This window comes from Lynx canadensis, chromosome D3, assembly GCF_007474595.2.
Source record: "Lynx canadensis isolate LIC74 chromosome D3, mLynCan4.pri.v2, whole genome shotgun sequence".
Taxonomy (NCBI): Eukaryota; Metazoa; Chordata; class Mammalia; order Carnivora; family Felidae; genus Lynx; species Lynx canadensis.
In genome coordinates this window covers 36,253,539-36,281,135 of record NC_044314.2, presented here as the reverse complement: position 1 = coordinate 36,281,135, position 27,597 = coordinate 36,253,539, and the positions used below count along the sequence as shown (strand labels likewise).

The 27,597-nt window shown below is 35.7% G+C and overlaps 1 protein-coding gene across 2 annotated transcripts in view; it reads left to right on the top strand.

Moving 5' to 3' along the window:
* The window catches only part of KIAA1328 (KIAA1328 ortholog), a 348,930-nt gene that overhangs the window by 222,165 nt on the left and 99,168 nt on the right, over positions 1-27,597 (top strand). The window contains exon 8 of one of the 2 annotated variants that reach the window (XM_030336142.1): positions 6,297-6,404. The exons of the other annotated variant lie outside the window; for it this stretch is intronic. Within the exon in view, the coding sequence (XP_030192002.1) occupies positions 6,297-6,404 (108 nt within the window). The remainder of the gene's footprint in view (positions 1-6,296; positions 6,405-27,597) is intronic. 2 annotated transcript variants of the gene reach the window in all.

The window sequence follows — 27,597 nt, the reverse complement described above, 5'->3', positions numbered from 1 at the left end:
CATTTTGAGATTGTTATATAAATGGGATTATACAGTGTATGAACTTTCGATGTTGGCTTTTTTTTTCACGCAGTATAATGCTCTTGAGATTCATCTAGGTTGTAACGTATGTTGTGCCTTTTGATTGTGGAGTAGTAGTCCATGATATGGTTATACCATGATCTGTTTAACCAATTATCTATTGAAGGACAACTTGGTTCTTTGCCTATTATGAGGAGAGCTGCTACATACATCTTTATACAAGTTTCTGTGTGGACTAAGGTTTTCATTTCTACAAATAAAAGTTAAGAATGTGATTGCTAGATCATATGATAAGTATATATTTAGTTTTAAAAATTAAATGTATACTTAGCTTATACTATATTTAGTATAAAATATGTCTTCACCACCAATGTATAAGAAATTGTTTCTCCACATCCTTACCAGCGTTTGGAATTGTCACAAATTTCTATTTTGCCTATTCTAATCTCTGTGTAGTGATATTTCACTGTGGTCTTAACTTGCATTTCCCTAATGGCTAGTGATGTTGAAAATCTTTTCATTTGCTTGTTTGTTTTTCTTCCATCTTTTTGGGTAAATTGTCTCTGTAGTATCTTGTGTCTATATTCTATTTGGATTTCTTGAGATTTATTGAATTTTGAGAGCTTTTTATATATGCTAGACATGTCTTTTCTCAGATAGGTGGATTGGAAACATTTTCTCCTATTCTGTGGATTGTCTGTTTCATCTTACTTAAAAGGATCCTTCACAGAGAAAAAGTTTTTTTTTTAATTTTGATAAAGTTTAATTTATCAAATTTTCTCCTTATAGGTTATATAAAGTTTTTATCATGAATGTTTGTTAAATTTCCTCAAATCCTGTTTATACATCAGTTAATGTGATCATGTGATTTTTTTTTTTAATTTAGCCTGCTAATATGGTGGATTGTATTTATTAATTTTTAAATATTGACCTAGTGTTGCATTCCTGGAATAAGTCCCATTTGGTCATAGTGTAAAATACTTTTTATATATTACCAAATTCCATCTACTAAGAGTTTGTTAAGGGCATTGCATCAGTATTGATGAGGAATTTTGGTCTGTGTGTGTGTGTGTGTGTGTGTGTGTGTGTGTGTACTGTCTTTGTCTAACTTTGGTATCTAGGGAATCCTGGTCTCATTTATTAGTTTCATTCATTTCTTAATATTTTCTTCCTTCTGCTTGTGTAGGATTTGTCTTGCTCTTGTATTTTTAAATTTCTTAAGGTGGGAGCTTAGATCATTACTTGGAGACTTTTTTCTTTTCTGGTGGGAGCATTTAGTGCTATAAATTTCCCTCTCAGCACGGTTTTAACTATGACTCACATATTTTGGTGTGTTGGTGTGTTCACTTCGTGTAATGTTCCTCTAGGTTCATCCATGGTGTTGCAAAAGTCAGGATTTCCTTCTTTCTCCTGGCTGAATAATATATATTTTTATATATCTTTTTACCCATTCATGTGTTAGCAGACACTTAGTTTGTTTCCATTATGAGTAATGCGACAATGAACATGGGAGTGCAGATACCCAGAAGTAGGATTGTGGGATCCTATGGTGGTTCTGTTTTTAAGGTTTGTTTGAGAAACCTCCATACCGTTTTTCATAATGGCTGTACCAATTTGCATTTGCACCACCTGTGTATAGGAATTCCCTTTTCTCCATATCCTGCCCAACATTTGTTATCTTTTTATCTTTTTGATCGAAGCCAATCTAACAGGTGTGAGGCAATATCTCACTGTAGTTTTGATTTGCATGTCACTGACAATTAGTGATGTCAAGTAACTTTTCATGTACCTGTGAGTCAACTTGTATGTCTTCTTTGGCAAAATGTCTTCTCAGTGCCTCTGCCGGTTTTTTAATTGGATTATTTAGGCGTTTTTTGCTATTAAGTTGTGTAAGTCCCTTATATATTTTGAATATTAACCCTTTATCATATGTGTGTGTATGTGTGTGTGTGTGTGTGTGAGAGAGAGAGAGAGAGAGAGAGAGAGAGAGAGAGATTATATGTATGTATATATATATATATATTTCATTTTTATAATTTATTTCCTTTGCTGTGCAGAAGCCTTTTATCTTGATGTGGTCCCACTTATTTTTACTAGTTTTGCCTGATCTTTTGGTGTCAAATCCAAAAAATAATTTCCAAGACTAATGTCAAGGAGTTTTTTTCTACGTTTCCTTCTTGTAGTTTTACAGTTTTAGGTCTTATATTTAAGTCTTTAATCCAGTTCAAGTTAATTTTTCATTCTTTTGCATGTGGATATCCAATTTTCCCAACACCATTTATTGAAAGAGACTATCCCTTCCGCATTGTGTATTCTTGGTATGCTGAACAAAGAGTAACAAACCGTATATGCTCAAGTCTATTTCTGGGCTTTCTATTCTGTTCTGTTTGTCTTTATATCTGTTTGTATACCTTCACTGTTTTGATTGCTATAGCTTTGTATTGTTTGAAACTAGGAAGTGTGGAGCCTCCAGCTTTGTTCTTTCTCAGGATTACTTTGGCTATTTGGGGTCTTTTTGGTTCCATATAAATCTTAGAATTGTTTTTTCTAATTCTGTGAAAAATTCCAATGGAATATTTATAAGGATTGCATTCAACCTGTAGATTACTGTTGGTAGTATGGACATTTTAACAATACTGATTCTTCTAATCCATGAGCACAAGACATTTTTCCATTATTTGTGTTTTCCTCAATTTCCTCAGTGTCTTATAGCTTTAGTGTACACATCTTTTACCTCCTTGGTTAACTTTATTCTAAGTGTATTGTTTTTGATGCAACTGTAAATGGGATTGATTTATTAATTTATTTTTTAAGTAGTTCATTGTTAGTGTATAGAAATGCATCCGATTTTTGTATGTTGATTTTTGTACCCTGCAATTTTAGTGAATTTCTTCTTTAGTTCTAACAGTTGTTTGATGGCATCTTCATTGTTTTTTATACATAAGGTTATGCCATCTGCAAACAGAGAAAATTTTACTTTTCTTTCTGATTGGGATATCTTTTATTTGCTTTTCTTGCCTAATTGCTCGGGCTGGTACTTTCAGTATTATGTAGAAGAGTGACAAGAGTGGACATCCTTGTCTTGTCCCTGATCTTAAAGGAAAAGTTTTCAACCTTTCACCTTTGAATATGATGTTAGTAGTGGGCTTGTGATATATGGCCCTTGATTATGTTATGTTCTTTCTATACTCAATTTCTTGAGAGCTATTATCATGAAAGGATGTTGGATTGTGCCAAATGCTTTTTCTGCATTTTATTGAAATGATCATATGATTTTTATTTTTTATTCTATTAATGTAGTAAATTCCCTTTGACAGTATTTTGTTGAGATTTCTTTTCATCTATATTAATTGGAATTATTGACCTATTTTTTTTTCTTGTGGTGTCCTTACCTGGCTTTGGTATCAGTATAATGCTGCCTTATACAATGAATTTGGGTGTGTTCCTGCCTATTCAATCTTTTGGAAGAGTTTTAGAAAGATTTGTATTAATTCGTCTTAAAATGTTTGGTAGAATTCACCAGTGAAACTATCCAGTCCTGGATTTTTCTGTGTCGTAAGATTTTTACTCACTGATTTAATCTAATCCTTAGTCATTTTGGGTCTGTTAAGATTTTCTGTTTCTTCATGATTCCGTTTTGGAAGGTTGTATATTTCTAGGAATTTATCATTTCTTCTGGATTATCCAATATTTTGGCATGTAACTGTTTATAGTAGCCTCTTATGATCCTTTGTGTTTCTGTGGTATCAGTTATAATGGCTTCTCTTTCATTTCTGCTTTTTTTTGGGAGTCCTTTCTTTCTTCTAACAAACAAAAGTTTGTTAATTTTGTTTATCCTTTCAAAAAACCAGCTTTTCGTTTCAGTAATCCTTTCTATTATTTTTCTAGTCTCTTATTTTTGCTCTGGCCATTGTTATTTCCTCCCTTCAGCTAACTTTGGCCCTGGTTTGTTTTTCTTTTTATAGTTCCTTGAGGTGTAATTATAGGTTGTTTATTAGAGATCTTAATTTTTTTCTTTTTAAAACATTTTTTTAATGTTTATTTTTGATATGTATAGATAGACTGTGAGTGGGGGAGGGGCAGAGAGAGAGGGAGACACAGAATCCCAAGCAGACTCCAGACTCTGACTGTCAGCACAGAGCCTGATGCAGGGCTCAAATTCACGAACCACGAGATCATGACCTGAGCCAAAGTCAGATGCTTAACCCACTGAGTCACCCAGGCACCCTGAGATCTTTCTTTTTCCTTAATATAGACATTTAAAACTATAAACTTACCTCTTAGAACTGTTTTTGCTGCATTTCATAAATTTTGATATGTTTCAATTTTAATTTGTTTCAAGATATTTTTTAGTGTCCCTGTTGATTTCTTCTTTGACTCACTGGTTGTTCAGGAGTGTGTTGTTTAATTTACACTTATTGTGAATTTTCCCATTTCCTCCTGTTACTGACTTCTAGTTTTATAACATTATGTTTGGAAAAGGTATGATTTCAGTCTTATTCAATTTTGCTAAGAATTGTTTTGTGACCTAACATGATCTGTCCTGGAAAATGTTCTGTTTATACCTGAAAAGAATATGTGTTCTGCTGTTTGATGGTATGTTCTGTATATGTCTATTAGGTCTATTTTATATAAAGCGTAGTTCAAGTCCAGTGTTTCTTTAACATCTGGATGATCTATCCATTGTTGAAAGTAGGGTATTGAAGCTGTTATTGAATTGTCTGTTTCTCCCTTCAGATATGTTAGTATTTGCTTAATAAATTTAGGTGTTTCTGTGTTAGATACACATATATGTGCAATTGCTAACATTCTCTTGATGAATCAACCTTTTTATTATTATATAGTGATTTTCTTTGTGTCTTTTTACAATTTTTGATTTGTCTATTTTGTCTGATAGAAGTATAGCTTCCCTGCTCTCTGCATTTACCTACCCATGTATGTGTCACTACCAAATATTATTATAAAATTCTAAGTTCCTAGAGGGTAATTAATCTAATTTTTTTTTGGTAAATGATTATTTATTTTTGAGACAGAGAGAGTGAGGGAGGGACAGAGAGAGAGGGAGAGAGAGAGAATCCCAAGCAGGCTCCATGCTGTCAGCTCAGAGCCCCTGGCGGGGCTCAATCTCACAAACTGAGATCATAACCTGAGCTAAAACCCAGAGTTGGACACTTGGCCAACTGAGCCATCCAGGCGCCCCCTACATGTTTTTCTTTGCTTATTACTGTGCATAATTAGTTGCAGTTATAAGAATGTCTTTGACAATGATGGAAATGATAATGCCGTTTTAATAATATTTTCCCCTCTTCCTGGTTTTATTTCATAGTTAAAGAATATACTTCTACAGATTTCATTTCTAAAAATGATCCAGAGAATATTTATTAAAAAACTTAGAAAATGGGTAGAAAAGGTCACATATGGGTAGAAAAAGTGCCAGTGGTTAATTGCCATCCAGACTCTGGTAGAACATGCTAATTTCTTTCTCTGCCTTCCCTCCTCAGCACATCGAGGATGGGGCTAGTTAGCATTGCTGGATAGAATTTCTTTCAGTTTCTATGATCTTAAGAAAACATATTGGTCAGTGAGACATAGCCCCAGCTCTTTGAATTGACAATATGAGAAATATTTGCCTTTTATGGATATATTGGGCATGGTCAGTGATACTTAGTGTTACTAGAATTCCCATTAAGACTCTGATAATCAGAATACACTTGCTTAGGAGTGAATAGAAAGAAACTTGAAATTTCTAATGAAGAAACTTAAAGTACTCCTAAAGCATCTATAGTGTTGAGGTTTTAAATGATATTTTGACCAACTCAGTGTTCTCCAACTCCTCTGTAAATAAAGAAAATTGAAATTCCTGTAAAACTGATTTGTGTTTATTTTATTTACATCCTGTGTGTATTTAGGAAGTGCCCATTTATTTTGACAGATCGAGGTTGTTGGGTTTTTTAAATGTTTTGTTTTATTTTTGAGAGAGACAGAGACAGAGACAGAGACAGAGACAGAGCATGAGCTGAGAAGGGGCAGAGAGAGAGGGAGACACAGAGTCCCAAGCAGGCTCCAGGCTCTGAGCTGTCAGCAAAGAGCTCAAACTCATGACCTGAGCCACAGTCGGACTCTGAACCAACTGAGCCACCCTGGCGCTCTGACAGATCAAGTTTTAATTTGAAAACAATTGTTTGAGGTCTAGCTGGAAGCATATGGTCTGCAAGGTTTACCATTCAGTTGCTTAGGTTCCAAGGATTAGAAAGCCTCTAATTTTTTTTTTCCAGGTTAAGAAATCAAGCTGTATTTAAGTCAAGAGAACTCGTTGCTGCTAAAGAGTTTACTAAACCCCGAGAACTCAATCTGGATATGAATGGGGATGACTCTGGACCAAGGTAAACCTGAGTTATGGGTGGGTGAAAGCAAGAACATGTAGGATACAGATATTAAGGCAAAGATATTAAGGATATGTTTGGTATGTTTTTACAGCTTTATATAGGTCCAGTTTTCTGATAAATAAATAAAATACATTCTCACTATAAAATTTTTAACAATACAGAAATGTGTAAAAAATAAAAATCATCATGATCCTACCATTCAGAGATGATCCTTTGAGCCCTCTCCCTCTTTCTTTTATAATAATATATTCTATTTTGAGTAATAGAGATTATACTTATGCTGAATTTTAATTTTTGCTTTTTCACTGTAACATATTTTCTGATGTCATAATTTATTTTATGAAAACTTGATATTCATTCAACAAATATTTATTGTATGACAAGTATTGCTCAATATTCATCTATTAGCCTATTATTGGATAATATAAGGTTTTGCTATTATAAATTATGCCTTGAAGAGCATTGCTAGAATAAATTTCTTACTTTATCTCTACCCATGTCTTTGGTATGGATTCCTATAAATGGAACTACAAACTCAAAGTGCATATTAATACTTTTAAGATTCTTGATTCACATGGCCCAGTTGCTTTCCATAAAAGTTAAATCAGTTTTCACCATCAAAACTATGTTTGAGAATTCTCTTTTCATGAAATTTGAAGAATTTTTGGCCATGATTTGTTCAAAAAAATTTTTTTTTTACCTTTTCTCTTTCTTCTTTCCTTCTGGATTTCATTTACAGGTATATTAGATCTTTACTGAAGTCCCTGACTCTGCTAATTTTTTAGAATCTTTTTTTTTTCCTTTTTCTTCATTGTGGATAATTTCTATTGATCTGTTCTCAAGTTCATCAACTCTTCTGTTATTTCCAATCTGCTGTTAAGCCCATAGAATAAATTTTTTAAATTAGATATTGGATTTTTCAGTTTTAGAATTTCTATTTGTATCTTTGTTAAAATTTCTATTTCTCTACTGAAATTTCCTATTTTATTACAATTCCTTTATTCATTATTTTTCCTTTAAAATGCTTTTCTCTAACACCTGGTTTATCTTGGGGCTTCTCTCCATTGGTCAGCTTTAATCTTGAGTATTGGTCATGGTTTCCTTTGTACACTTAGCAGTTTTTTATTGTTTCCTGGTACTGGGAATGACTCTAGAATTCACTTTGAGTCCTCTAAACAATGTTAATTTTTGTGTGTGTTAGCAAGCATTTAACTTGACTGAATTCACATTCCAGGCCCTATCTCCCATGCGAGTAACAGTGAAAATCACTGCCGAGCCCTATGAACTTTAACTCGGATGGATGCTTGAGTCAGCCTCATTCATGTGTAGTTCAGCGGTCAGCCCAAACTGACAGGGTTGTTACACAGAATTTGAGGCGCGCGCTCTCTCTCTCTCTCTCTCTCTTTCTCTCTGCCCTCTCCAGGGTTTTTTCCCTTTTCAAGTGCTTTGGTCAGCTCAGATTCTATTCTCTGGGTCTTTAAGACAGGCCTTCAGCTGAAAGCCATTAAAAAAGAAATTGAGAACCCTCCCAGTGCCACTGCATTCAAGTGCTGATCTTCTTCCAGTTTCTGCTTGTTTTCCGTGACTCTTCAGTGCTTCAGTTCTGTTTGTTTGTTTTCTCCCCAAGTTTGTATTGGGGAGAAATATGTAACTATGGGAGTAACTATGGGAGTTTGGGACCTATAGAACTCTTCAGCTGTTATTAGAAGCAGAACCAAAGAATTCTCATTTCAGACAATTTTGCCATCTTTTAATTGTGATAAAATACACATAATATAAAATTTACCATCTAAACCATTTTTAAGTATATTTACATTGTTATGTAACCAGTCTCCAGAACTTTTTTATCTTGCAAAACTGAAACTCTATACCCATCAAACTACTGCACATTTCCTCTCCCTGCCAGCACCTGGCAACCACCTTTCTGCTGTTTCTGTAAGTTTGATTACTCTAGTTACCTCACATACGTGGAATCACATAGTATTGGCCTCTTTGTGACGTGCCATAATCTATTTTTTATTTAATTTTTATTGTTTTTGATAGCAAGCATACACATACTTTAAAAAGTCAACCAGTAGGGGACGCCTGGGTGGCTCAGTCGGTTGGGTGTCCGATTTCGCTTAGGTCATGATCTCACAGTCTTTGAGTTCGAGCCCCGCGTCAGGCTCTGTGCAGACAGCTCAGAGCCTGGAGCCTGCTTCGGATTCTGTGTCTCCCTCTCTCTCTGCCCCTCCCCTGCTCATGCTCTGTCTCTGTCTCAAAAATAAATAAAAACAGGGGCGCCTTGGTGGCTCAGTCGGTTAAGCGTCCGACTTCAGCCAGGTCACGATCTCGCGGTCTGTGAGTTTGAGCCCCGCGTCGGGCTCTGGGCTGATGGCTCAGAGCCTGGAGCCTGTTTCCGATTCTGTGTCTCCCTCTCTCTCTGCCCCTCCCCCATTCATGCTCTGTCTCTCTCTGTCCCAAAAATAAATAAACGTTGAAAAAAAAAATTTAAAAAAAAACAAATAAAAACATTTAAAAAATTTTTTAAAAAGTCAACCAGTTCAACAAGACTTCTGCAAAATAGCAACTGCCTGTACATTGGAGCAGCGGTACTCCCAACTTTCACTCCTTAGAAGAAGTTTTGACTGTTTTAGATGTTTCTTCTTATAACTGTTTCTTCTAGCATTATATCCTTATTTCTGAATAACAGACTTATGTGGGCCTTGGTTATTGACTGTCTGCCATGAAAGATGATGATTTAGCTCTCATAGTTAACCATCTATTTGCTGTCTCTCTCTTTTTTTCACCATTCCCTCCATTTCTTCTCTCCACTCTTCTCCCTTTTCCCCTTCTGCCTCTAATGTACATACCCACACATATGCTTTTTCCTTCTGTCCTCTCAGTATAGCTATATCACAATATATTTACAATCAGTCTGTATATATTTTATACACAGCAGGGTCATGTACTATATGATTACAATATTTAATTTTTATATAATTGTTTTCTCTAAAGCTTAGAAATGCCTTATTTAATTTTCTTTGTAATAATTCATTTGTTAGTTCACTCAAATATTTATAGTTTCCCATCAGGTATTAGATACATCCTAAACTTTGGGGGATACAGCAGTGCACAAAACACAAAAATTTCTGACCTTGTGTAACTTAGATTCTCATGTCTTGTCATTCCCAAACCTAACCAGAAACTTTAATTCTCTGAATATGTTTAGACACATTAATTATTCTGTCATATTTTCATTGCACTCTTTTGTTGCTATATTCCCTTCTTTCTGCTTTCTTCCTTTCTTCCTTTTTTCTCTCTTTTTTTTTTTTTTTTTTTTTTTTTGATATCCCTCCTGGGGTCCTCTGTAATTCTGCTTATATATTTACTTGCTTGCTTATGGTAGAAGAAAATATATAAAATGCTGATAAGCCAAAAGAAAAAATTAACACATACCCATAATCTTATCATCTAAAGACAATCTTAGTATATAACTTCTGGATCTCATTTCTTTATGAGTGAGTATGTGATGTGTTGATATTATACATTTTGTTTCATATTCTACTCTTTTTAAATTGAAACATAATTAATATACAGTATTATATTCATTTTAGGTGTACAATATAATGATTCAACAATTTCATACATCACTCAGGGCTCATCAAATCAGAATACTCTTAATCCCCTTTATTTCACCCATCCCCCACCCACCTCCCCTCTGGTAACCATTAATTTGTTCTGTATATTTAAGAGCCTGGTTTTTTGGTTTGTTTGTCTCTTTTTTCCTTTGTTCATTTGGTTTATTTCTTTTTTTTTTAATGTTTATTTATTTTTGAGAGAGAGAGACAGAGCACAAGTGGGGGAGGGACAGAAAGAGACACAGAATCAGAAGCAGGCTCTAGGCTCTGAGCTGTTAGCACAGAGCCCGACGTGAGGCTCGAACCCACGACTGCCAGATCATGACATGAGCCAAAGCTGGACGCTTAACCGACTGAGCCACCCAGGTGCCCCCTCCCCCCCCGTTTGGTTTATTTCTTAAATTTCACATGTGAGTGAAATTATGTGGTATCTGTCTAGGTCCATTTGTGTTGTTCCAAATGGCAAGATCTCATTCTTATTCATGGCTGAGTAATATTCCATTGTGTATATATACTACATTACACACACACACACACACACACATACATACATACATACATACTACATCTTTTTAAAAATTTTAATTCCCATATAGTTAACATGCAGTGTTATATTAGTTTCAGGTATACAATACAGTGATTCAACAATCCTATACAATATTCAGTGCTTGTCAAGATAAGTGTACTCTTAATCCTTTTCACCTATTTTACCCATCCTCCCACCCACTCCCCTTCTGGTAACCCTCTGTTTCTTCTCTATACTTAAGGGTCTCTTTGGGGGTTTCTTTATTTATTTTTCCTTTTCATTTGTTTTGTTTCTTAAATTCCACATATTAAGGAAATCATAAGGTATTTCTCTTTCTCTGCCTGACTTATTTCACTTAGCATGATACTCTCTAGATCCATCCATGTTGCTGCAGATGGCAAGATTTCATTCTTTTCTATGGCTGAGTAATATTCCACTGTATATACATGTACCAAATCTTCTTTTCTATTCATCTATAGATGGACACTTGGGTTGCTTCTGTATCTTGGCTATTGTAAAAAATGCTGCAGTAAATAATGCTGTCTTTTTGAGCAGGTGTTTTTGTTTTCTTTGGGTAAATGCCCAGTAGTGGAATTACTAAATCATATGGTAATTCTATTTTTAATATCTTGAAATATTAAATACTATTTTCTACAGTGGCTGCACCAATTTGCATTCCCACCAATGGTGCATGAGGGTTCCTTTTTCTCCATTTAGCCAATACTTGTTATTTCTTGTGTTTTTGATATTAGCCATTATGATAGGTGTAAGGTGATATCTCCTTGTGGTTTTGATTTCCATTTCACTGATGGTTAGTGTTGTTGAACATCGTTTATGTGTCTCTTGGCCATCTTTGGAAAAATGTCTATTCAGGTTCTCTAGTCCAAATTTTAATCAGATTATCTGGTTTTTTGGTGTTGAGTTCTGTAAGTTCTTTATATATTTTAGGTAGTGATCCTTTTAATAAAATGATTATATAGTTTTTATTCTCTCTCTTATTAATGTGATGTGTCATATTGATTGATTTGTGAATATTGAACCACGCTTGCATCTCTGGAATAAATCATACTTGATAGTGGTGAATGATTTTTTTAATGTAGTGTTGTATTCAGTTTGGTAATATTTTGTTGAGGATTTTTGCATCTAAGTTTATCAGAGATATTGGCCTGTATTTTTTTGGTTTTGGTTTTGGTTTTTGGTTTTCAGGGGACAATGGGTTGGTTTCTTGTAGTATCTTTATCTGGTTTTGGTATCGGGATAATGCTGGCCTCGTAGAATGAATTTGGAAGTTTTCCTTCCTCTTCTGTTGTTTGGAATAGTTCGAGAAGAATAGGTGTTAACTCTTTAAATGTTTGGTAGAATTCACCTGTGAAGCCATCTGGTCCTGGAGTTTGTTTTTTGGAAGTTTTTTGTTTACTGATTCAATTTCGTTGCTAGTAATCGGTCTCTTCAATTTTTCTGTTTCTTTCTGATTCAGTTTTGAAAGGTTATATGTTTCTAGGAATTTATCTATTTCTTTTAAATTGTCCAACTTGTTGACATATAATTTTTCATAATAGTCTCTTATAATCCTTTGTATTTTTGTGGTGTTGGTTGTTACTTCTCTTTCATTTTTGATTTTATTTATTTGAGTCTTCCTTCTTTTTCTTGATGATTCTGACTAAAGGTTTATCAATTTTGTTTAACTTTTCAAAGAACCCGTTCCTGGTTTCACTCATCTGTTCTATTGTTTCTTTAGCCTCTATTTCAATTATTTATGTTCTAGCTTTATAGTTTCCTTCCTCCTACTGGCTTTGTGTTTTGTTTGTTCTTATTTTTCTAGCTCTAAAGGTGTAAGATTAGGTTGTTTATGTGAGATTTTTCTTGTTTCTTCAGGTTGGCCATAATTGCTACAAAATTCCCTCTTAGAACAGCTTTAGCTACATCCCAAAGCTTTTGGACTATTGTGGTTTCATTTTCATTTCTCTCCATGTATTTTTTGATTTCCTATTTGATTTCCTGGTTGACCCATTCATTGTTTAGTAGCATGTTATTTTCCTCCATGTGTTTGTTTTGTGTTCTTTCCCAGTTTTTTCTTGTGACTGATTTTTAACTTCATACTGTTATGGTCAAAAAAGATGCAAGATATGATTTCAATTTTTTTTAATTTATTGAAACTTGTTTTTTGGTGTAACATTATCTATTCTGGAAAATGTTCCATGTGCACTTGAAAAGAATGTGAATTCTGCTGTTTTGGGATGGAATGTTCTGAATACATCTGTTATGTCCATCTGGTCCAATGTGTCATATTCCAGTTTATTTTTAGTTATCCTTTGCTAAATTTCAAAAGAAAAACATTTTTTCTCATAAAAAGTAAAACATCCAAAGAAACATCAGAAAAAATTAGTCATCTTTTATTCCTTATTCTGTTCCCTATCCTATCCTGGTTGAATTAGTGCTAGCACACTGATGTGTATCCTTCTATATCTTTCTTTATGCCTATCTATATTTATATCATATATATATATATAACATCAATAAACATTTGAGATAAAACTGAACACATTGCTTGTTAATTACCCCCCAAACACACTTAACAGTACTTAATGGTTATCTATCAGATTTTTAGATATAGAACTGTAGAAAGCAGAATAATTGCTCTCCAAAGATGTCTGTGTTCTAATACCTGGAAACTCTCAGTATGACACCTTACATGGCAAAAAGACTTTGCAGATATGCTCAAGGGAACAGACTTTGAGAAGGGGGGATTATCCTGGATTATGTGGTTGGGCCCAGTCTAATCACAAATCCTAAAAAGTGGAGAATATTTTCTTTCTGGGTCAGAAAGATGGGATGGAAGGAGAAGAGATTCCAAGCATAAGAGTAACTTAACTTGTCATTGCTAGCTTTGAAGATGGAGGAAGGAGGTCACAAGCCAAGAAATGTAAGTAGCTTCTAGAAACTTAGGACAGTCCTCAGCTGACAGCCAGCAAAGTAATGGGGGCCTCCAATTGCCAGGAAACTAATTCTGCCAACAACACAAATGAGCAACGGAACATTCTCCCCTAGAGCCTCCAAAAAGGAACATAGCCCGGCCTCTACCTCAGTGTTCGCCCAGTGAGACCTGTGTCAGACTCCTGACCTACAGAACTACAGAGTAACACATCTATGTTGTTGAAGCTACTAAATTTGTGATAATTCATTATAGCAGCAATAGAAAACTAATACAAACTTGTTTTTTATAAAGGCATAATAGTCTGTGGTTTCTGTATGTACTATAACTTATCTAGCACTTTTATTGTTGGACATTCAAGTTGTTTCAAGTTCTTTACTACTATGCATAAGGTTACAGCAGGCATGACTGTACTTATATTCTTCTTTTAGTACTTGTATATTTTAAGAATAAATTCCCCAAAATAAATAAGTCAAAGGCTATTTTTACATAAAGACATTTTGGTATAATTTATAGTTACAAATTATAATAGTCCCTGCCAATTTTATTTTCTAAAAGATTGTAGCAATTCATACCCCTGCTTGTAATTTATGAACGTTTTCATCGCTGCTGTTCAGGTAAGGGTAGTGAATGCTTTACAAACTAGTGCTGCAGTCTAAGAGATGGATGTACTTTTAAAGTTTAGGTGCGCTGGGCATGCATGTCCCACATTCCAATGATGACAAAAATAAGGTAAGATGATACACTACTTCCAAAAAATATTTCCTAATATGTCTTTTATAATACCATAGACCTTTTAAAATGTTAATCTACATTGTAAGAGTTTGAATAAACTCTGACAACTGCCTGCAAAGTCTGACTGTCTTTGGAAAGCCAAGAATTCTTATTCAACAGTGTTTAAATTATTTAATCTAATGTGAGATTCAAGGAAGTAAAGGTGATGAGTTCATCTGTCTCCTTGATTCAGTTGACTATGAAAATGATATTATCTCCACTAACCCCAGAAGGAGGTAGAGATGGGGCGAGGGAAAATACATACAGCTTGAGCAGCCTTCGAAGAATTGTTTAAACCAAAATGTCTGTTGGTTTCACAAAATATAATCAAGAATTGTTGTGGGAAATGACCTTCTTTCTACATTGCAGGCTCTTTGATTTTTGCTGGTAGAACTCCCTAGGTAAAATTTAATTTTAAGCTAAATTTTGTTTATTTGGAAATTTAGATTATCTTAGTATTAAAAATGTGCATTTAAAATATTAAACTTACTCAAGTGAGGCATTAAGAATTTGAAACTAAAATAAATGAGATAATGAGGAAGTGAAAAACATCTTTTTTATAATTAACAACTCATTTTGAGTTAATTATATACAATTACCAAAATCTAATTGCAATTTATTTTCTATTATCTGTGGGAAGAATCACAGGCAAGGGAGCTTACATTGCTGCCTCCTGCATAAATGCTATAGAATGAAAATAAATAATACGTGAAACCTTAATGACAAATAAGAGCAAATAGTAGGGCACAAGCTGAGCCAAACCATTGGAAGATAATTATCACATGAAAGATGATAATGACTTAAAAAGTCACAAGAACTCTGATTGCTTATAGGTTCTCTGGTCTGTTTTTTAGTTAATTTGATGTCTGTTGGCTATGCAAAGATGACCCTTATGAAGTAACATTAGTTCTGTAATTATGCAGATTTCTAAAAATCTGACCATTTTTGTATTTTTACATAATACTGAGCAATAATTTTTTATTGAACATCTATTATTATTTAAAAAAAAACTGGCTTGCGAAGTACTACAGGAAATATACAGAATCCCCTACCAGCGGGTACTTTAATAGTAGAGTAAGGCAAATATACCAATATTTATCATCTATTAGATAATATAAGGGCTACACAAGAAATAGAAAGAAATTAAGAAAAGGGTTTTGGAAGTGGTAATATTTGAAATAAGTTATAAAACATAAGGTAGAATTTTAATTGGTTAGGGGTATCTATGGATGTGTGTGTGTATCTCAGGTGGGTGAAGACTTGGAGAGAGTCTGAGTGAAGGAAGAAAAGCACACAGTATGTGAGGGCACCGTAGCAAGTATGCTTTAGTTTTACCAGAAGAGTAAGGGAAAGTGAAACTAAAGATTAAATTTGTAAGTTAGGTTAGATTATGAAAAGGTTTAAATATCAAGCCAAAGGTTTTGGACCTGTGTGATTCGAACAATAAACAAGTCAGGAAAAAGAACTGAGTTGTGATAAAGATGATTAATTTGCTTTTAAAGACCATCGGAGTGAGGGTCCAGAATACCAGGTTTTAGTCTTTCCAGTAATTAACCATGTGACTTTACAGATAATGCTGTGCTCCTCCGTCTCCTTGCCTATGAATGGGAGAGTTCAACTGGATTTTTACTGGGTTTCTTCCATCTCTAACATTCTTTTCTCTAATTATTAAACAGGTTGGATTTCTAGGCCAAGCCTACCTAGTGTATAAGTAGAAATTTGAATCTAATCCTCCTAAGAGAAATTGAAGTTAGAGGTTTAGACTTAGGAGTCATCTAGATTGGTGTTGGCCCTGTAGGAATGGGTATTAATTTCTGAGAAAAAGTTCAAAGAAATGTAAACAGAACCTTAGAAAATGTGTAGATGGGAACCTGAGAAAAACCAAGAGTGGCAATGTGAAAAGTTTTCAAAAAGCGGGCTGGTGCTGTTCATGGAAATAAAAGAGGAAAAGCAGAAATGTTACCTTGGAAAGAAATTTGGTTGAGAGAGTATAATTTTGAGGAGAGGAATGACCTAAAATTTTTATAATCCTGGGAAGTGGCTAGTGAAAGAAAAGATTGCAGGAAATGAATAATTGATGGAGCACAGTCCTGAATAAGATAGGGAGATCAATTTCTATCGCTGGTCAACTTCTCCCTTGTTTGTTACAGACTTCTCTTTCTCTGCTTGTACCTGCACCCACCCCTTGTTTCTTTTTTCTACACATTCTTTCTATGTGACCTTATCTAAGCTCTTGGCTTTAAATATCCTCTGTATGCTGCTGACTCCCAAATGTTTCTACAGGCCTGACCTTCCCCCCCACCCCCAACCGTTAAACCCTGTCCACTAAACTGTCTGATAGACATCTCCCAGATAACAAAGCTAAAACAGAAATCTTATTTCCCTTTTCCAATCCCCCCAGTCCACATTCACCCTATCCTAGACTCTATTTCAGTAAATGCTAGCTACTCAAGTCAAAAAGTGTCCTTCACTTCTCTCCTTCCTTCTTTCTCCCCTCCCAAGCAATCTGTAAGCATATTCTTTTATTTCTATTCTACCTCCAAAATGTATGTACTCTCCCCCATAGTACAAACCTTGGCTTCTGTAAAGAGTTCTGTTCTTACCCTCATACAATTTATTTTCCATAGCAGATGGAAAGATCATTCAAAAATAGCAGTCTACTGCTCCCTGGCCTAAAATTCTTCAAAGACTCCTTGATGCATATAGAATAAAATCTCAACTCCTTGGCTATCTTAGAATGTTCTACATGATCTGGCTTCTGCTTAGCTCATTTCATACCACTCTCCTTCTTAAACATTTAGTGAACCTTACTTAAAATTTAAACTTCTTACCATGGCCTTTATGCTTTTCTATCTTGACTTTGCACTTTCTTCCTTAAATCCTATGTTCCAACTGCATTGGTTTGGTCTTCTTTCAGTTTCTAGTACATGCTGCATCATACCTATAGCTGTTTTTAGCACTCTTAATTCTGTTCTTCCTTGTATTAACTTTTTTAGATGAGAGCTTAAATTTTGTCTCCTGAGAGGGTACTTTCCTGGTCACCTTATGTGAAGCATGTGTCTGTCATTGTTCCCTATTCCAGAATTCCAAAGTCTCATTTACCACCACCCAACTTTAAGCTTCACGAGGGCAAGGATCACAACTGTCTTGTTATATATGATATATTATAACACATCTTCTATATGTTATGAATATTGTATATTCAGCCTATAGTATGTGGTCATAAAATATTGGTGCAATGAATTTTTTAAAATCTCAGTCTTCTCAGTAAAGTATGAAGTGAGTTCATCTACTACAAAAGGTGGCAGTAAAGACAGTGTCTGGGAAGAGGAAAGAGATTCTTGGAATAATCTCAGGGGAAGGTTTAATAAGAAGTCATCAAAAGGTGATGAATGAGAAGTATTGTATCCATAATAGAAAAAAATAACTCAAAATGATCAGGTAAACTACCCTAAGATGCAACTCTCAGAAAAGTAAACACAGGCAGCCAATACATGTATCAAATCTTCTCACAACTAATCTTGGGAAAGTAAAAATTAAAAGCAACAAAAAGGTACCACTTTTTAAATTAATAAACAGGCAGAATTCAAAGACTTAATAATATCAAGAGTTAACAAGAGTGCAGAAACAGATATTTTAATGCACTCCTGTTAGGGATGCGGATTGCTAGAACCATGTTGGTGGTCAATTTGGTGATATCATTTTACAGTCATTTTTAATTATCGATGATAATTGACACAGCAACTCCCCTTCTAATTACCTACCCCTACCTTCTAACTTCATTTCTTTCCTCTTTTAAACTCACAACCTTTTGGCCTAAAGAATTGTTCATGTAAAAAGAGAACATTTCTCCAGTGTCTAGGTCAAAGTTCTTTAACAACCTGACTGATGCACATGGGTGGGGATCTCTGCTGTCTATCATAGATACCCTAGAAGTCATCAGTAAAATTGTACAATTGGGCTCAGAGACATCCCATTATAAAGCATAACTAAAGTAAAATGAAAAAAAAATGTTTGCTATTAATTGAATGTCACACAGCTTCAATAATAGAGGAAATTTCAGGGATTGGACAGTGATCTTCCTATCATCTCTCAAATCCTTTTGAGCCATAACTAAAAAAACAAAACAAAAACAAAACAAAAAACAACTGTTTCCTTTTAGTACTTTCTTCTAGATCCACATTTCAGTCTTTTAATCATTTACCTTTTTGAAAAATAGGAAAATCATCACTTAAACATAGAATTACCATATGACCCAGCAATTCTACTCCTAGGCAACTTTCGTCTACACCAAGACTTCTGTGTGAAAATTCAGAGCAATATTATTCATACCAGCCAAAAAGTAGAAACAACCCAAATGTCTGGCAACTGATGAATGGATAAGCAAAATACCATATATCCATCCAATGGGATATTTGGCAATAAGAAGTACTAACACATGCTGTAATATGGATGAACCTTTAAAAAAAAAAGCTAGCTGAAAGAAGGTCTCATGGAAGACCGTGAATTATATCCTCCATTTGTATGACATGTTCAGAAATGGCAAATCTATAGATACAAGCTGTGAATGAGTCATAGTCTAGTGCAGGGAGAGGGGAATGAGGGGCAACTGCAAATGAGCATGAGGTTCCTTTCGGGGGTGTTAGAATTATTCTAAAATTAGATTGTGGCGATGGTTGCACAAGTCTCAACTCACTAAGAATTACCATAAATGGGTGAATTCATGGTATATAAATTTATCTCACTATAATTTTTAATTTTTCCCTCTATTTTTGGTACTGTTCAATATTCAAAATAAATTAAATACAGCTAAGAACAAAAGAAATGTTACAAAGTGTCACATGCTCTTAGACCATATCAGCCTTCTTCTCTTCCTCCTCAAGGTTTTTTTGCCTACATACCCCTTCCTCTAGTTGCTAATTGCTTTTTTAAACTTAATTCTCCAACATAACATCCTATTATGTCTTCATAACAGATGTGATACTGAGACAAGTAATAGTAAATATTCAGATCCTTTTTATGAGAACTGTGTCCTGGTGAATGATAATTTGATTTTTTTTAATGTTTTTATTTATTTCTGAGACAGAGAGAGACAAAGCATGAGCAGGGGAGGGGCAGGGAGAGAGGGAAATACAGAATCCGAAGTAGGCTCCAGGCTCTGAGCTGTCAGCACAAAGCCTGATGCAGGACTCGAACTCACAGACCATGAGATCATGACCTGAGCTGAAGTCTGACGCTTAATCGACTGAGCCACCCAGGCGCCCTGATAATTTGATTTTTAAAAGTCACATATAACCAACAATTTTGAAAAGATAAATTGGTGATAAATATACTTTATGGAATCAAGTTTTCTTCATTTTAAGCAATAAAGAAGGGAGCATTTCACTAGTCTGGTGCCTCGTCTGTCCATGCCTGAACTTGACCTTGTTTAGTCTTTAAGAGCAAAGCTTCATTCTTACATTCCATAGTAGGGTACATCCTTTCTGTACCCTTGCTACAAACACTGGTTTTTAAATAACTAATAGACTGAAACATAAGGCTACTTAAGGTTCTCCCAAGCTGTTGTCTATGCATGCTTTGTTACTTTGCATATTGATGGCATTCAAATAGGAAAAGACAAACCTACTGTCCCCTTGTATGTGGTGTAGCATGTCCTTCGAATTAGCTTCTTTGTGGGTAATATCTACATGTTCTTGACTCTAAATAATTTTTTTTTTCAACGTTTATTTATTTTTGGGACAGAGAGAGACAGAGCATGAACGGGGAGGGGCAGAGAGAGAGGGAGACACAGAATCGGAAACAGGCTCCAGGCTCCGAGCCATCAGCCCGGAGCCTGACGCGGGGCTCGAACTCACGGACCGCGAGATCGTGACCTGGCTGAAGTCGGACGCTTAACCGACTGCGCCACCCAGGCGCCCCATCTAAATAATTTTTTAATTATATTTGTCATCTTAATATGTAGTAAGTTTGTGGGATAAATATTTTCTAAAATGGTATTTCATAGATTCTCAGGATGTTAAGTTAGTTGGCTGCATATCATTTTCCTAGGGTCTGATTTATAGGCATATGGGGTAGGGGGTAGCGAGAATCATCTACAGAAATTAGAGTAATTTCCTGAAGAATATTGCTGCTACCACTGGTTAAATACAAGGAGCTGGATAATAAATTGTATAATCATTTACATTTTATATGCTACACACAAATGGATAAAGTTGTGGTGGTTTTTACCCTTCACTTTAACAAATGTACACAAATCTTTGTAAAAGTAATTTTCTACCCAGACAACATTAGTAGGATTGGGGAATTGGAAGTTTCATTGCTACTCGAGTCAGCTTGCTTTGATAACCTCATTCCAAGATTTATTTGTAATAAGAGCAGTTTGATTTCTGTTAATACAGTGACTGCCTATCCTTTTCCAATCTGAAATATATGGGTTCTTGTCCCAACATGGAACAAGGGTGACATCTTGCATATTGAACATCTTGCATTGTTTCCTGGGAGATAGAGAAAAACAATAGTCTTGGAAGTTTAGCTGGTTAAAAAGTATCAGGGATGCCTAGGTGGCTCAGTTAGTGAAGTGTCCAACTCTTGGTTTCAGCTCAGGTCATGATCTCACAAACTGTGAGTTCCATATCAGGCTCTGCGCTGACAGCATGGAACCTGCTTGGGATTCCCTCTCTCTGCTCCTCCTTCTCTGCCTCTCTCTCACTCTCTCTCTCTCTCTCTCTCTAAATAAATAAACTTTTAAAAAGTATCATTTATTTGTTAGCATCATTTTTACAAGCCCCAATAAATACAGATTAGTCTGAAGCCTAAAACTGCGATTTTAGTTGTCCTATCAAATCTTTGGTAGTATCCAAAGGACTGTTTCTGGACCTAATTGATAAGTCTAAGTCTTGATTCTTTTTTTCTTTCTACAAGTATGTAAGATTTTTCTTTGGAAGGAATCTGCAAACATTGCTGTGTTTCATTTATACAACTGAAGTAGTTGCACATAAGATATTTTGCAGTGGCAAGAGGGAGTAAGAACTAAGACAAAATGGATGGAAGCCAGAAACATTTACCAAAAATATCACATCGGCATATAAGACTTTTATATAACTATAAAAGGTAGAGGCAGCAAGGTTATGATTAGTAATTATTAAGTCAATTTTTTTTATTATTCTTGTATTCAGAAGCCCTAAGAGTTTCTCTCTAAAAGGATATACAGTTTTTCATTGCCTTGCCGTAAACGGTTTTTATTTTTAATTAGCAATAGCTTCGGCTGGCTTTTCTAACTGCCTGGATATAGTTAAAAAATTGATTTTTGGATTCAAGACAATTGAATACACAAAGGACGATCCCATACAAACACAAAGGTTTAAAACAAGTGCATCTTTTATTTGTAAAAGTATGTATGCAGGGACTTCCTGGGTAGATGGAGTAAACTGGAGGTTGTTTGAAGATCAGATGAAAAGAAACAATGACTGTGTTTCTGAGCATACATTTTGATCATAAAGTGTCTGAGGATATGGTTGTGATCTTGATTAGCCCATGGTTTGTTGTGGGTGGACGCCTGTCTCAGAAGGACTGTCTATTACATATGAAACAGTGCAAATTTTTGATAATCCTACAGAGAAAATTTCATATTGAACTCAACTCATTTGTTTTCACATTGCTCCTGTGGTGAAGAGGGTTGATTTCTGTGTTGCTTTTGCTATTTGGCATTTTCTCCTTTGGTAAACAGTGTGTGCAAGCTTTAATCCTTTAACCTTGAATCTGAGCCCTGGGCTATTTGATGGAAAGAGAATCTTTCTTTGTTATATCATGTGACATGGTGAAGGACTTTATTAGTCAGGGTCAACCAGAGAACAGAACCAGTAGGAGATATATTGGAGATATATATTACGAGATATATTGGAAGGAATTAGCTTAACACTAAGCAAGTCTGAAGTCCATAAGGCAGGCTGTCAGGAAGATCAGGCTAGAACTCTCAGGTACAGGCCGAAGCTGCTGTCCACAGGAGGGATTTCTTCTTTTTCAGGAAAGCCTCAGCTCTGCCTTTATGACTTTTAAAAACATTGAATCAGGCCCACCCAAATTCTCTAAGATATTATGGATTCAATCACATCTGCAAAATACCTTCATAGCAATCCCTACATTAGCGTTTGACTAGTTTTCTGGGTAACATAGCTAGCCAAGTTGACACATCAAAAGGACCACCACCACAACCCACCTAGTGTCCACTAGTACCCATACACATCTCCGTCCAACTATACTTAATATCCAAATAAAGATAATTAGAAAGGCATACTTCTACCCTAACATGATACAGTTATCACACATACAGCTTGAAAACATGCTAACCCCTCCCCTAGAGGAGGATGTGAAGTCTTTGGGTAATGGTCATTGTTCTTGACATCCTGTAATTTTAGTGCTGTGATGTAAAGTTAATTCTTATTTTTTCAATATTTTTTAAAAGTCTATTTAGCGAGAGAGTGTGTGCATGCATGAGCAGGGGGAGGGGCAGAGAGAAAGGAGAGAGAGAATCCCAAGTAGGAATTCTCACAGGGGGCTCGATGTGGGGCTCAATCTCACGAACCGTGACATCATGACCTGAGCCAAATCAGGAATGGGATGCCTACCCAACTAAGCCACCCAGGTACCCCAAAGGTAAATATTATTAATGCATCTTATGTTAGATGATAAAGGGATTACAGGAAAGAAGAAAGAATTTAATATACGTATACAAACATAACAAAGTAAGGGAGAAATACTCATAAATATTAGTCTTCATCTCTGCAACTAGCCACATGGCTGTAGCTGGTATTTATAACTATTTTTTTCTGTTACCCATTCTGTATTCCCTTTGCTATCAGGAAACACTTAAGCAGGTCATGGTTCTTTGTCCAGTAAGATGACCCATGCCTTCATTCCCGAGGGGGCAGGGCCATTACCATCATGCCTGAATTGGATTGTTGTAGCTTCCCATTGACTTTAATTATAGGACATAGTAACTAAGAGACACCTTAAGGGATTTCTTATATTGCTGACATACTCTTCCTTATCTCCATATGTAGTAGCAACCAACTTTCCTCTCAGATGGATCACCCCACCCTGTATAGTAACCCTCTTCTTTGGTTGTTAATTTAGAACCATGAAGAGCCCAAAGTGGCCACATGGCATATCAACTTTCAGTTCAGTGGAATCCATGTTACATCTCCTCGCAGAAGTATTCCTCCTTTGGAACTAAGACCTCTAGAGCAAGAGATCCTAAGATCATGGGAAACAGAAGCAAAAATTTTGCTAATAAATCACTCGGGGTAATATGAGTAGAGCCACTCCCATTTCCAACCTTTATTTTTTTGGACTTAGGAATCCTAGCTATGGGAGAAATAGCACCACATATTGGGCACTGATTTAGAGCACCCTGGCAGACATTTCCCCAGCCCTGCAAGGTATTCCTTCCTAGCTGGCACTATTGCTGAGACTTTAGGCTATTTTGCTGTACTACCAAGATAGCTGCTTCAGGATGATTGGGGATATGGCAACACCAATGACTTCCATTAGCATGGGCCCATTGCCATATTTCATTTGCTATCAAGTAAGTTCCTTGATCAGAGGTGATGCTGTGTAAAATACCATCATGGTTGGTAAGACTTTTATAGGTCCATGGATAGTAATTTTGGTAGAAGCATTGTGTGCACATAAAGAAAACCCATATCCAGAGTAAATGTTTATTCTAGGAACATATATCTGCAGCTCCATGACAGCTACGAATACCAGATACCTATAGTCTGTCAAGTGAAAAAAAGAATGAATATATGGCTAGAATGAATGGTGTGGCGCTAGAATAACGTTGGAGAAATTAGTATATATTCATTTACTTAATCCTCTCAGGCTGCCAGAACCAAATACCAAAGATCAGGTGGCTTAAACAACAGAAATTTGTTTTCTCACAGTTCTGAAGCCCGGGAATGTGAAATCAGAGTGCCAGAATGTTTGGGTTATGTTGAGAGCTCTCAGCTTGTAGATGGCCACCTTCTCCTGCATCCTTACATGGTGGAGACAGAGAACAAGCAAGCTCTCTGGTGTCTCTTCTCATAAGTACACTAATCCCATCATGATGGCCTCACTCTCATGACTCCTCAAAACCTAATTACCTCCCCCAAAGGCTCCATCTCCAAATACAAATACCATCACATTGGGAGTTAGGGCTTTAACATATGAATGGGGGGACATAATGCAGTCCATAGTATTTGTGTGTATGTATACACTTATGAATATATACAAAAATAAGTATAAATATAGGTTAGTACACATAACATGTATTCCCTACCTATGTCAGCCGAGAGGGCCTATGAACGGTGATCCCCAGTGGCAAAGCCCACTCAGTACCCAGATCTTAGTTTCTAAATACCATACTCCAATAAAAGAAACTAGGACTTCTGAGAGAAATGGCTAATTATTGGGATGGGGCTAAGAAAAAGAGAGATGAGCCTGGATGCCGAAAGGAAGAAGTGCTCAAAAATCAAAAGGATGAGGACATGTCAAAGGGGCAGAGAAGCCAACCTGAAAGAGCTTCCAATGGCCAAACCCACGACAATTTGAGCAACAAAACAATGGTGTGATCTGTTACAACCCAAAATATAAAATAAGTACAAATGAGTCCATATCAATATAAATAAATGATAGAATGAATAAACAAATAGAACAAAAGAGACAAATGTTCCTGCATAAGAATTCCAAGAAATACTTCTCCTTCTAGGAGGTAGAGCTTAGTACCCACTCCACTCGAGTGTGAGCTAGACTTAGTGGCTCAGACCCAAGGTATAGGATATGGAAAGGGAAAGTCACACTTTACAGTAGATAAATATGGTGAGCACTACCTTAATCACCGAGGTTAACATCACCAATGATTAGTCATGTTGATATCATGTAACCCTGGATATAATGTGATAAGGAGGGAACTTCACCTCGGCAGTATTCTTCCCAAACACTTACGTTGTACTAATCATGGGGAGAACAACAGGCAAATCCAAATTGAGGAACATTGTACAAAATACCTAACCAGGCCTCAAAACTGGTCAGGTATAGTCATGAAAGACAAACACTGAGCAACGGTAGCACACATGAGGAAACATGGTAATTAAATGCAGTGTGATAGATCAGATCCTGGAACAGATCCTGGAACAACAACAACTTAGGCATAAGTGTAAAAACAGATTAAACACTAATAGTCTAGAGTTTAATTAATAGTAATGTGTCCTCATGCACCCCCATGTTTCTAGCAGCACTGTCAACAATAGCCAAGGTATGGAAAGAGCCCAAATGTCCATCGATGGATGAATGGAGAAAGAATAGGTGGTGTATATATATACAATGGAGTATTACTCAGCAATCAAAAAGAATGAAATCTTGCCACTTGCAACTATGTGGATGGAACTGGAGGGTATTATGCTAAGTGAAATTAGTCAGAGAAAGACAAAAATCATATGACTTCACTCATATGAGGACTTTAAGAGACAGAACAGATGAACGTAAGGGAAGGGAAACAAAAGTAATACAAAAACAGGGAGGTGGACAAAACAGAAGAGACTCACAAATATGGAGAACAACCTGAGGGTTATTGGAGGGGTTGTGGGAGGGGGGATGGGCTAAATGGGTAAGGGGCATTAAGGAATTCTACTCCTGAAATCATTGTTGCACTATATGCTAACTAATTTGGATGTAAATTTAAAAAAAAATTAAAAATAAAATTATAAAAAATAGTAATGTGTCCCTGTCAGAATGGCTAACATTAACAACTCAGGCAACAACCATGTTGGTGAGGATGTGGAGATAGAGGAACATATTTGCTCTGCTGGTGGGAATGCAAACTGCTGCAGCCACTCTGGAAAACAGTATGGTGGTTCCTCAAAAAATTAACAATAGAACTACCCTACAACCCAGCAATTGCACCACTAGATATTTACCCAAAGGATACAAAAATGCTGATTCAAAGGAGGTACATCACCCCAATGTTTATAGCAGCACTATCGACAATATCCGAAGTATGGATCGAGCCCAAATGTCCATCGACTGAAGAATGATAAAGAAGATGTGGTATATGTGTGTGTGTGTATGTGTATATATATATATATATATATATATATATATATATAGTGGAATATTACTCAGCAATCAAAAAGAATGATGTCTTGCCATTTGCAACAACATAGATGGACCTTGAGTGTATTATGCTAGACAAAGTAAGTCAGTCAGAGAAAAATATCATATGATTTCACTCATATGTAGAATTTAAGAAATAAAACAGATGAACATGGGGAAAGGGAAGCAAAAATATGATAAAAACGGAGAAGGAGTCAAACCATGAGACTCTTTTTTTTTTTAATGTTTATTTTTGAGAGAGAGAAAGAGAGCGTAAGTGGAGGAGGGGCAAAGAGAGAGAGGGAAACACAGAATGTGAAGCAGTCTCTAGTCTCCAAGCTGTCAGCACAGAGCCCAATGTGGGACTTGAGCTCACGAACCATGAGATCATGACCTGAGCTGAAGTCAGATGCTTAACCGACTGAACCACCCAGGTGCCCCAAGAGACTCTTAAATACAGAGAACAAACTGAGAGTTGCTGGCAGGCTGTTGGGTGGGAAGATGGGCTAAATGGGTGATGGGCATTAAGGAGGGCACTTGTTGGGATGAACACTGGGTGTTATATATAAGTGATGAATCACTTAATTCTATTCCTGAAATCATTATTACACTCTTTGTTAACTAACTTGGATTCAAATTTTTAAAAAAGAAAAGAAAAAGAAAGGGAGAGCGCCAAACCATAAGAGACTCTTAAAAACTGAGAACAAACTGAGGGCTGATGGGGGGTGGGAGGGAGGGGAGGGTGGGTGATGGGCATTGAGGAGGGCGCCTGTTGGGATGAGCACTGAGTGTTGTATGGAAACCAATTTGACAATAAATTTCATATTAAAGAAATAATAATAAAAATAAAGAAAAAAAGAAAAGAAAAAAAATTGTGAAAAAAAAGTAGTAATGTACCAATGTTGTTTTCTTACTTTTGACAAATGTATCATACTATTTATTATAAAATGTTAATTTTAGGGGAAGCTTGATGAAGAGTATGAGGAAGGTCTCTGTAATATCTTTGCAACTTTCCTGGAAATCTAAAATTATTCCAAAATAGAAACTATATTTTCAAAAACAAAAAGGTATAGAGTATTATGCAAATGAATCAGAGAAATCATAGGTTTTTAAAAAATAATCATGATTTTACAACATTAATTATTCAATATCTGTACAGTGTGATCTAAAGGGAGCTGTACTACTTTAGCAAAAAGATGGGATTTTAAG